We start from the raw sequence: 12,379 nt of genomic DNA, 5'->3' as shown, positions 1-12,379 counted from the left end.
TCTGTGAAAAAGAAAGCACCTGTACAGATAAGCGCTCTGACAGAGACCTCGGCTAACACAAACTCCTGTACTGTTTTATCCAACCTCCAGTCAGCTGCCTGCTGTCCTATCGGCCGCTTTTCATCATTTGTTATTGAAGAAGATGATTTAAAGTATAGCCAAATCTGTGCTCCGTTTGTGACGATTGTTCTGTTTTTTGAAGTTCAGTGCTGTTTATAAGAATATCTACGCCATGTTTGAAAGCCAAACTATGTACTGTATGTTAAATAATGAAGCATACACGCATCATCAGCATGGTAAAAAGATTAGTGTCTTGTCATCTTAAGCTCTTGAACCAGGGTACACTTTTCTTTAAATTGAGCGTGTTTTGAGTTTCAATGGTTGTGACGAAGTGGTACTGTGCCATAACATGTAAAAAAAAAAAAAAAACATTTTTTCCACATCTGTAGCAAGCTGGCTACATGCAGACTTGATGGCATAGTGCACACATTTATTAGTTGTATAGCAGTATTTTGTGTTTTGTTTTGGAGGTTGGTGGTGTTACTTTTGACAGTGTTCTGGATCAGGGAAAGGTTTTGTGCTGGCATGTATTTTGAAATAATAGCTCCGGGCGGGCAGCAAGATGTAAGCTGCAAAACAGTCAGAGCAGGGTTCAAAGTTTACACACAACATAGCTGACACGAGCTCTCGCTTCATAGCCTGCTTGCACAGTTTTGTAACGACGCAGTCGAAACCGGTCCCGATGATGCTTTCTATGTGTCCGGCCTTTATGAGGGTGAGGGGGAAATGTGTCTTGTTTCCATGGTAACACAGAGGTGGGTGAAGCCATTGTTGCGTTTTTCTCTCTGAATGTTCGAGCAAATCCGTGGAATGTAGCTATTCTGTGGCCAGCGAGATGTCATTAGGCGGCGCTACGAGCTTTGCTGTGGAGAGAGGGGTCTTCATACCAGACCTTCCTCATCTGTGGAGAGAGGGGTCTTCATACCAGACCTTCATCTGTGGAGAGAGGGGTCTTCATACCAGACCTTCATCTGTGGAGAGAGGGGTCTTCATACCAGACCTTCATCTGTGGAGAGAGGGGTCTTCATACCAGACCTTCATCTGTGGAGAGAGGGGTCTTCATACCAGACCTTCATCTGTGGAGAGAGGGGTCTTCATACCAGACCTCCTTCCTCATCTTTACAAACATTTCTTTCTATTTATGCATACGGGGAAAAAGCATCGCATGGTGAAAGAGGACAGTCCCAAATGTGTGTTTCCAAACGGCTTGCATTTGTAAACGAAAGGCTTGTGTTGGTGGCAGCGATCTTTGTTTGAATACTTTGGCCTAGTAGACTTATTACTGTACATTTGTATAACTGCTTGTTGATTTGTTTTGTTTTTTAGTTCATTGAATAACAGCAGGATCATCATTATAGTACTCAGTGTAAAATGCTTACATCACATACAACTGCAGTATCAACATGTCCCCCCCCCCCCCTCATGTTGATCATGGTCATCTTCAGTACAGGATTACGGTTATTGATACTTTAGCAAGTTTCTACTGAGGTTTGACCTTAATGATTTGAACTTTGACAAGACAACACTGCAGCCGAGTGGCTTCTCTAGTCTTTCACAACGTTGATCGACATCAGTGAGGCCTTCAGACATAGAACCATGTAAGTCCATTTGAAGTGACTACGTTGGGGAGCGTTGTGTGCATTCATTGTTCACAGGAGTTGCATATGTATTAAGGTGATGTGCTGCATTCACACTCCAAATTAATTGAACAAAAAAAAAGTTATTTAAGTCACACTGATCAACGTAATCTGTAATCAGATGTGTCAATGTGTGGAGCCTCAGTGTACTGAAAGGTCATCAGATGAAGCAACCTCTCAAGAACAAAGAGTTCTCTAAGTGAAGACTAAGTTTCAGCACACGCATTGCCAAATTTCAGTTACAAACCACTAATAAAGCTGGACCAAATTAATTAAAACCAGACTTGAGTAATTTATTAATAAGCCTAATACTAGTTAAGGAAAATTTAGTGGCATATGCAAAAATCTACAATATGCATTTTCAGTATTTTTGTTCTATAAACTCAGTTTAGTACAGCTGCTATTTTCCATGAGAAGCTCTGTGTTGTCAGGAATGTGTAGCAAGAGGCAACAGTAAGTGGCATTCTTCACAGCAGACTTTATTGCTTATGTCCGGTCATGTATCCACAAAATTCGATATGTACAAAAGTCGTGACACCATTCTGAAAAGATGTGATTGAGATCTTCTTGCATAGCAACAGACTCATTAAAGAGAAGGTTGAGGGCTTTTACACACCTATTCTGTTCCTCACCAATCGGTCAATCTTTTAGGACATTCAAACATATTTGGATTTGCAATCGCTCACATACGAGTCCTTTAAAAATGTATATTCTTGCCATGACTATAATTATGAAAGCATACAGAATGACTTGCATGTAAATTTGAGATTTGAGAGTAGTGGTTTCATAACCCATTGAAATTCTGCAACACTGCCAACTGCTACTATTCTCTTCTAGAGTAAACACTTTTTGAATATCTGAACAGGGGAGTGATTAGTGATTAATCGAATATGCTTGTAAAATCTGAACCTTCCCTTTAAGCTCAGAGGAGCCCATGTCAATCCATAAAAATAAGGCTTTACATACAAATCCAAGAAATATTCAGACAGAAAAAATAATTGCACTTGTTTGGCAAAATCGATGCATCTTCTGAAGTGTGAAATTGTAACTTAAAAAGTTCCAGTAGCTTATTGATGTTTCATTATACATAAAAGAATATTCCTGACTTAACAGTATTGTCGAGAGCCAAGAGATGCTCAAACCACTGCATCAAATGTGATGCTTCTTCCAACAAGGTCTTTAAATAAAGACATTTTTCATATATCAAAACTTTAAATATCTGTTAAAAGTTTTGGTGGATTGTCTTATAAAGGATATGTCATAAAAAAAAGAACAATACACACTTGTTGAATGTAGAAGAGTATTCTTTCAGTTTCTGGAGGTTACAAATACCAACAAAGCATCTAAAAAAATCAAGCAATTCATACAGAAACAAATTAGGAGAAGCTGGCTGTCTTTTTATCCCATAGGGAAAAAAATGACAGCCGTTTTCTACGCGATATGAGCAGATTGTACAAATACTGCCCTTATGATGAAAAGGCACAATTACAGGATGCTCTTGAACGGTCAAACAGAGAACCAGAGCAGGGTTTTCCAGACTCCTTACCTCTCCAGTTACAACAGAGATCCATACAGGAATTCACTTTTTAGGAGCGTGGCTGTAAATGGCACCGAAAACACTCATTTCTGTCTCTCCCCAGATACAGCACATCATATTCTCTTTTTCTGGTCTTTTTTCAGTCACATGGTCATTCATAATTGGACTGTCACAAGGGGGGGGGGAGGGGCCTCTGCCGAACCCGCAGCCAATGTGCGTCTCGACCCCTGGCTGATATATTTGGATCAAGCGAAGGCACAGATGTGTTTGGTAAAGAGGCAATTAAGAGTCAATCATGATTTCAAAAAGAAACCCTGACCGCTCCCAAACTGTGGAAACCTCAAGAGAGGTGTGGCCAGACTCCATATAGGCAACGAGAAATCCCCGCTGCGCATAACAGATCACATGTTCCCTGTGAAGTTCTTGTTGGGCTGCTGGGAATACCACTGCTGCCGCTGTTTGCGAGCGTCCACCTCCGACAGCAGGGCCTGCCGGTAGGCCTCGTAGGACTTGACGATGTGCTCCAGCTCCTTCATGAACAGCAGCTTCAGCATACCCTGGTATGTGTCCAAGTCCACCAGCTGGAACAGCTCCCACTTCAAGATGTGGTCATACCTGATTTAGGAGAGATTCATGGTGTCTTAACGTAAAACAGGTTTGCGAAAGGAGCCGCGAGTAACGCTGTACAGCGGAAGGAAGATGAGCTTGTAGGCCACATCTGGTGTGTTAGCGTTAGCCATGCCAATGCAGATTCTCAGCGACGCAAGATCCAGTCTGCATTGCACGCAAGCCATTGAATGATCGACATTTAGCATGTCCAGTTACATCGTACCCTCTGTTCACTGACAGGAGAGTGAGCAGTGTTAAACAAATAATTAAATCACATGGTTTGTTTTTAAAACTTTTAGAAAAACGTAACAAATCTGAATCGTAACGAATCTGTCTTATGAGAACGTTTTCCAGATGTGACATTGACTTCAGGGTAACCTGGATTACAAACAAAGCCATAACAGGGGGTTCTGTTTAATACTGGATTGCAGTAAAGGCTCATATAGGTGTTGTCGACGCCACATGCTCAGTACTCACTTGAGTGGTGCGCGGGCATACACCTGCAGCCAGTCTGGGATCTCAGCTGTGTGATAGGGGTTCGCTGGCACCAGTACAGGATGGTTCCTGTCCACGGGGCGGGGCTGATAGGTCACCGGAGGAGGCAATGGTGGGGGATGATCATAGCGAGGCACGCTGGAATGGAGAAAGATACACATAGTATATATCCACCTGCAATATCTAGGATACATTTTGCCAAGTTTCGCCATTCAAATAAAGAAAGAAAAAAAAAAAAGTCAAAAGACTGTGCTGATAACCTAATGTCAAACTCTTTTTCTGAGAAGCTTCCTAGTGGCACAGAGGCTAAACTGAAGCCAGGACGGTCATTTGGGTGGAACAAATGGACCAGTGAGTCTATTCTACTAATACTTGAATACCTTGGGGCACACGGGTGATGATATTGTGCTCTTTTGTTGATGTGATCCACGTAGTAAACCCCAAACTCGACTGACTCCACCTTCTCCCAGCCAGGAGGGAGCCCCTCCCTCTCCAGAGGGTGGCTCCAGTGAGTCGTGTTAGTGTTGTGGTCGATGTAGTACTTCCTGCCACGGATGGTCCAGTCGAGGGTCCAGCCGCCCGGAAGGGGGACGTCCTCTCCCGTCAGACTGGAGAGGTTCCCCAGGGACTTGGCCTGCATTTGACCTATGCCTGAGCAAACAAACATTTCTTTTTTAGAAACCTTGCTGGAGAGAGAGAGAGATGTCTGACCAAACATACAGTGGACCGGCCGCCAGCAAACTGTGCCTCTGGGAAAGAGAAAAAATGTTTTGGGAAAATTCCTAAGAACGGCATGGACGGTATGGGAAGATGTCATTTATAGGACAGAAATGTCCAGCATTTAAAAAGGTCAAGGGAGAGATGCAATGTCTCGCAATTTAAAGCACTGCTTAAATATGCAGTTTTAAAAATGACTATCTATGATACCATGACTACTTTTGATTTGGATTACTATGCCTACTTTGATCAATTTCAGACAAATTATGGAAAATTCTCTTCTGAAATATCCATGTTTTAGACTATTCCATTTTTATTAACAAATTCCATGATCCCGTCCGTACACTCTGTAAGCACAGTCAGCAGAATAGGCTCATTCAATTGGTTCTGTACTTCTTGTTCCGATGGGGAAGAATGTGGTGGAGGAATGTCAGGCCAATAGAGTTGTGGATTCATTGAACTGAGTGAGGAATATCAAGTGTGCCGACTTCAAATGAATGAGCCAGAAAGAGTCCAGAACTGGTTCCACTTCCAACTGCTGCAGCAGCACATATTAGCAACACAAGAGAATGTGTGGGAAATGGAATATCTCAGGAAAATGGCGGGTCGAATCTGATAAATTCTGCATGAGAGTGACAGCAACAGAACTGCACTTCTTTGCCAGCTGGTGAGTGAAGGGCTGGAATGTGCGAGTGAGCGTTCCACAGAAATGCACTCCTCCTCCTCCTCCTCCTCCTCCTTCACCTCATCCTCTCTGCCCTTTTCAAAAGACAAATGCCTTGAGCCATACTCACTGCACTGCTGAAACTCAACGCATATTGAGTTTATATATATATATATATATATATATATATATATATATATATATATATATATATATATATATATATATAAAAAAATATATATATATATATAAAACATTTAACCAGGATTGAAAAACCTGGCTAAGAGAGCAACACAAAAACATACGGTACATCGTTTGCCTGGTTCTTTAAAAACATTACAAAAATGTAGGCTAACATTGTACTAATGCTGACTGAATAAATATGGGGGGAAAAACAATGTTTCGATATATATACGGTATATATATATATAGATAGATAGATACAGAACAGATATATAATAGAAAAATCGAACATTAATTTTCATATTTGAATATTCTTTTAATTTGAATATTCAAATATATATTCGAATATAGAATATTCTTTGACAGCCCTACTGCTGAATCTCAAAGCATCAGAGCCATACTCACTGCAGAAACTCAATGCATCAAAGCCAAAGCATACTCAGTCACTGCACTGCTGAAAGTCAATGCATCAAAGCCATACTCTCTCTGCACTGCTGAAAGTCACAAGACATTTCTTCACTGGAGGCAATCAAGAATAGTCAGTCTGCTGTGCTGTGCTCAATACCGGTGAGTGAGTGGTGACAGTGTAGGAAATTAGCCAGGGGCAAGGTAAAAATGCCCCAAAGAATCTCTGAATGCCACTAAAAATACACTCTGCACCCAAAAGCTTGTTGCTAGGGGAAGACGACAAAGAACACACCCACTACGCTCTAGCAACTTTATGCACCAATTACTACTTTTTTAAAGTGCCTCCAAAATTGTGTAAATCCTACACTGAATGGTGTGATGATGCAGCGCAGCAGTTGCTAACAAAAGTGGGTCAACTAATGCAATAGTCAGTCAGTGATCAACAAAAACAATAACCACCACCAACACCAATTATTGACAATAAATTGTGAAATAGTTATATAGTGTTGGGAGGGAGTAACATTTAATTTGTTTAATTTCTTGTAAATACTATTTTTGTGCAACATACTTGTGTCATAGGCAGTTACTGTACCTAACTAAAATGCATGCGATGCTATGATTTTTTTTCTTTTTTTAATGAAAACATATAGCTGCCTATAAAAGGGGAAAGTTACTCATCCACTACAACTCTGCTTACAACGCAATGCATTAGGCTAACGTGTGGCGTGCATTAAGAGCAGTACCTAACTTAAGTACACAGATGATTCATAGTGGTGAGTAGTGTGAGGTTGAGACATTTGACAGGGGGCGGTCTGTAAATTGCTAGTTTACCACCAGAAAGATTTAGCAAACAGAGAGGCGAAAAATGCAGCCCCCTAATGCTTGTTTAAGTTCAGTCCAAACACAGCTGTATGTTATGTGATAGGCCGGCCCAAGAAGACACTAAACCAGGGGCACTCAATTAAAATTCAAAGAGGTCCAGTTAGAGAAAATTTCCTCAAGCAAAGGTCCGGAACATTGTAACGTAGCTTGCGCTATGATTCAGTGCCATTGAACTCAATGATTGAAGTAGCCTAATGGTACAATGTCTGTATGTAGTCAACAACTGACTGTTAAATCAAAATAAACATCAACAATGCTTATTTACAGTTTTCATATTTAACTGGATTAATTATACATAACTAGCCTACTATAATAAATAAATTCTCTTTTCTCATTTCAAGTAAAATAATGCATTTAAAAATAACATACAACAGAGTGCTTTGGAAAAATGTGCATCTTAAAATGAAGTGCTTAAATTTAAGAGAAATAAGTTTCCCCTTTTCTAAACTCCATTTCACATTTAACACTCTCAGCCAACAAACAACCTTTTCTCTTGAGAGAAGTGAGCTCCCTATACCTATCTATCTATCTGTCTATCTGTCTGTCGGTCTGTCTGTCTGTCTGTCGATCAACCTCGCATGCTGTTGCGTTGGGCAGTGAGTGTGCCCTGGTGTGTGTATGTGTGTTTGCTCATGTGTGGCGCTTCCATAGACCGGTCAGGATCGCACCGCACTTCACACGAGACATACTGGTTTTTAATCTGCCCGTAAGAACAATGAATGGACATGTAAGAGTGGTTTCTTTTGAGCACACCATGTGAAATTACTATCTCAGTATCTCTCGCCTTGCGTCGCCTCCCCTCCGTCCGTGTGTCTCGCAGCACCACTCGAAGCAAAAGAGAGAAACGATTCGCTTATTTGATTGGCCGAGTAGCATCACGTGTGATGATTTACAGCGCGTGCATTGGTCTGTGAGCTTCCTGGCAGATAAACCAGTAGTACCGTAAATACTATAAAAGCATGTGCCGGTTAAAATAGAAACGCTCCGTGAAAATGTAAGTTATCAATGATTTGTAGGTTATAGGGCTCGGTCCGGATAGGAAGGTGTCTCGGTCCGGATGCGGACCGGAGTCCGGACTTTGAGGATCGCCGCACTAAACCATATACACCAAGTTGACAAGTCAGCCACAAAATAAAAGGTTCTCCCTCTTTTGGGGTGGGTTAGAAAATTCCTGTGAGCCCTTTACATTTAATCTCATGGAAATTGTACACACACATCATACTGATGTTTACTACGTAGTGGACTACATAGAGCGTAGGGATGCACCGATTGCGATTTTCTTGGCCGGTTCCAATTTCCGATTTTTGAACAGTCTGACTTGCCGATACCGATTTTGGCCGATTCAGATTTTCTTTCTGAGAAAAATAATTTGATAGCTTATGTAAACATTTTTGTAACTTTGCTTAGAAAATTAAGATTCGTGTAACAATTCTTATCATTTGCATGAAGTAGGACCATCTCACTCAAACACATCTCAAAATAAAAGTGTTCCAGGTTACTGGACAGAGATTTTCTTTTTTGTGTGCAAATACAATGAATATTAAAAAAAATTATTCCAGAATATCCAGCAGCTATCATGCATTTACTTTTCCAAAAGAAAACGGGTGCAACAGAACATCAAAATGTTATCCATGGACAAGGAGTTTATGCCCTGGATCCTCCAGACCTTCAAAGCCATGGCCACGCTACAGTTGTAGATTTGGCTGTTCTGAAGAGGAAATGAGTTTGAGTTGACGATTCAGTCTGAATATCAGAGTTTACACACAGAGTAACCGAAATTTTGTATGCCTTTTTTTAATCCGCCACCCGAAAAAAAATCTGTCACGCACAGAAAACCTTGAACACTGAGTCTGATGCGTTTTATTATGTTCGTCGTTCTATTCGCAATACGAAACAAATAGGATTAGTCCTCTCCTGTTTACTGGACACAGGGCTCCATCAATGCTCACATTCACCTCACCAAGCCGGCTGTGGTGCGCTGTGGCCAGGTGCTGCAGCACACCACTCCCCGGGGAGAGGGAGAGGGAGCAGAGACGGAGGTGAGCGAGCGGCTCAGACTGGACTCCAGCTGAGCGGGACTCGGCCAGTTGTTCCTCCGCGGCTTATTTTCGACTTGCATGTGTGACAAACTGCAAGCTTTGTGTCTTCTTCACTGACGGTGAAACATTTGCAAACTGAGGAGGATATGCTGGCGTGTGTGTGGTGTGGTGGCTGCCTATCTCGCTGCTTTGGGGTGGTGCGCGCACGTTACGTGAAAAAAGGGGGGGGGAGCCGACCGGCACACAGAATCGGATACGTAGACTGACCGGCGCAGGTCACCGGTCACAGCCGATCAATCGGTGCATCTCTAATAGAGCGCAACACAAAAATGTTTCGTTGCTCAGCCTCAGACTGAAATAAAGTTGCTCTTTTGTGTTGGTTAGTAAGAACCAGCAGCCTGCATTGTTTTGACTGTGGCCTCTGTGTGGTTTAAAGGCCATCCACAATGGTTTGACATTTAAAAATAGCAATCATAGTTATATCAATTTAGTTCAGCTACAGTTTTTTCTGGGGACTCAATTTTCATATTACGGACCCCCAAAGTTGGAAAAGTTTGCCAATAACCTTTCCACCTGAAAAATAACATTTCCATTTAGAGCTGAAATGTTACCGATGTAGACTAGCCAGTGTGATTTCATCACCCTTATCCTCAAACACAGTTTCTACCTCTCTCTTGTCACTGTCGTAACATCTAATAAAGCAGGAACCTCTTAATCCTAATCATCCCTCCATATCCAATTGCCACATTCAGTCCTCAACTCTGCTTAATTATACCTCAGAACCTCTCTCTTCTTGTCACTCTGTTGTCACTATCTATAGGGCCATATGATTTGCACAAAACAGAATCATGGACTTTGATACTAAAATTAGAATCAACTATAAAACATGGAATAGTCCAGAATTTTTCATAATTTGGTTGAAATTGATAAAAAGTAGGCCTAATTATCAAAATCACAAGTAGACTTAATTATTGTAGTAACCTAAATGATCAAATACAAATAGGCCTAGAGAAATAATTCCGTTTTTGATAGGGGTGTTGTGAGGGGGGGTCAGACTTGCGTGGGACCTTTACATCAACCCACAACTTGGTTGTCACTTTGAGAAACAGGTCGAAGAGGCTGTATGAGACAGCCAAGTCATAAAAAAATAGATATATCGATCTAACCCCTTAAAATTTAAATGGAAAATAAATAATTTGGGGGAAAATAAAACAGAATTTGGGAAAAAAATAAAATTAAACAGATTTCATATCGTCCTACTATCTAATAAAGTAGGAACATCTCAAGAATAATAAAACACTGATGAACTAATACTGTAATATTGATCTTGCTACTAAAACACATTTCATGTTTACCTGCAGGGGGTCTGCTTGGAGCTGGGGGAGTGTGTTGTGGTGGTAGTCTTTGGAAGTTGTGTTCGCTGTGCTCATAGTATCTATAGTCCTCAGGAAATCGGTCCGGGACCCTCCTGGGCTGGCGCTGTGGTTGGTGCTGCTGGTTGTCATAGTAAGGTTCAGGGGGGTAATAATATCTAGCAGCATCCCCGTTCTCAGACATGGGGCTCACGTCTGTAAGGAAGGACTGTGAGGAGCCTCCATACTCGTGGGGCAGGTCTCCCAGACTACGGGGCAGGTAAGGAGGTGCTGACATGCGGTGACTCTCTCTGCGGGCCACCTCGTGAGGAGGCCTCTGCACTGGGGTGCGGAGGAAACTCTTGTTGCGGGCCACCACTGGCTCCCGGCTGGGAGCCACAGGATAGGCAGATGGTCCCATGTCTGGCAGAGGGACCTCAGTGCGTCTGGGGATAGTGGGTCCATGGCGGATGAATGAGGGCATAAGATCTGTAGGTGAATAGGGTAACTGTCAGTGCCAGTCTACAGAAAAGAAAAAAAATGAATGGGACATTTTCACAGACTATTTGTCAACACAAACAGGCAGACAAATGTTAGGTAAGAGGTGAAATTGTTTACTTAGTTTGTCCAATTGACAACAGAATAAAGGAAAACCATCACAAAACCATCCAAACAGTCAACAACAGATGACAACACTCATCTCAGCTCTGCCCATGGACAAATCAAGCTAACGTTAGTGACAAACCTGGCTCTTTGGTGAATCACACTAACGTTACTGTGTTTGTAATAATTAACGTTTTTAACATGAGTGAAAACCTGGTGTGATGTCGTTAATATAACGCTAACATTTTATTGTTTTGCTTGTATGCTATCTATCACAGCTAACGCTACTTTAAAGCTCAGCACTTTCCCATAGGCTACCGAGTCTATAAAGCTAACGTTAGCAATTAGCATTCAATTGTAACGTTAACGACACTATCGGTACACACAATCACGCTTATAAACCGGGTCTGGGTCCATTAGTGACGTTAGTGTGGCAAAAATGTGTCCACAAATGAACTTTGTCTGCTGGCTATATTAGTTAGCACTGAAGTTAACTTTAGTTTAGCATGCTAAGCTAACGTTAGCTCGCTACTTGTTGCGCTTACTTCTCAGGAGCGGTGATGTTTCCTTCTTCACATATTTCCCGTGTACCTCTGCTGGTTTCGACGCTTCGTTTTTACTTTTCTTTCGTGAGAGCATAACTCAAGCCTAGGAAACATCAATAACACGGCGCTGTCATTTCATGGCACATTCCTTGAAGTTTGCAACCGTCCCTTTCGATCTGTAAAGCGTAGAAAGGGTACATTTTAGGCTTTAAATTGGCTAGCAGCTAGCTAGCTAAGCTAACTTTAGCGACTGGATGCGTCTCTCCTCCAGCAGCCCAGCCCAGTCGGGTCCGTATATATATAGGGGGTCCGTCGGCTGAGCCAGAGGTCCCTGAACCACTGGAGCGTCTGTGGAGGTGGGCGTTGCAACAGAAATGGGTGGGTCCAGAGTAGTCGTCACCAGGCTCTGGAGACAGAGAGCCTGGCTGGTACTAGCATGAACTATAGCATTATGTGATAATCCTATCACACTTGGGGAAATTAAAGAGGCAATTAATCTTCTAAAAATCAACAAATCACCAGGTACTGATGGACTGACTTCAGAATTCTACCAATCATTAATGATGAACTAGCTCCTTTTTTACTTTAAGTTTTTGTAGAAAGTAATTTATAAAAGAACATCTTCCAACCACCATGACCCAAGGGTTG

The 12,379-nt window shown here is 41.9% G+C and overlaps 1 protein-coding gene across 2 annotated transcripts; it reads right to left on the bottom strand.

Annotated features, from left to right (window-relative positions):
* Nucleotides 1-2,165: 2,165 nt before the first annotated feature.
* On the bottom strand, nt 2,166-11,986 carry sav1 (salvador family WW domain containing protein 1). 2 transcript variants are annotated; one of them, XM_083633307.1, is made up of 5 exons: nt 11,732-11,986; nt 10,587-11,072; nt 4,719-4,989; nt 4,321-4,476; nt 2,166-3,849 (listed from the first exon to the last, which is right to left on the bottom strand). In XM_083633307.1, exons 1-5 carry the CDS (start codon nt 11,823-11,825, stop codon nt 3,636-3,638), a joined length of 1,221 nt encoding a protein of 406 aa, XP_083489433.1. In that variant the 5' UTR covers nt 11,826-11,986; the 3' UTR covers nt 2,166-3,635. The 2 variants fall into 2 exon arrangements, with proteins under 2 accessions (XP_083489433.1, XP_083489434.1); XM_083633308.1 differs by having other exon boundaries at nt 10,587-11,105; nt 11,732-11,836.
* Nucleotides 11,987-12,379: the final 393 nt, after the last annotated feature.

This window comes from Poromitra crassiceps (genome assembly GCF_964638095.1).
Source record: "Poromitra crassiceps genome assembly, chromosome: 3".
Classification (NCBI taxonomy): Eukaryota; Metazoa; Chordata; class Actinopteri; order Beryciformes; family Melamphaidae; genus Poromitra; species Poromitra crassiceps.
Note: the sequence above shows the minus strand (reverse complement) of the source record. Positions and strands in the feature narration are given on the sequence as shown.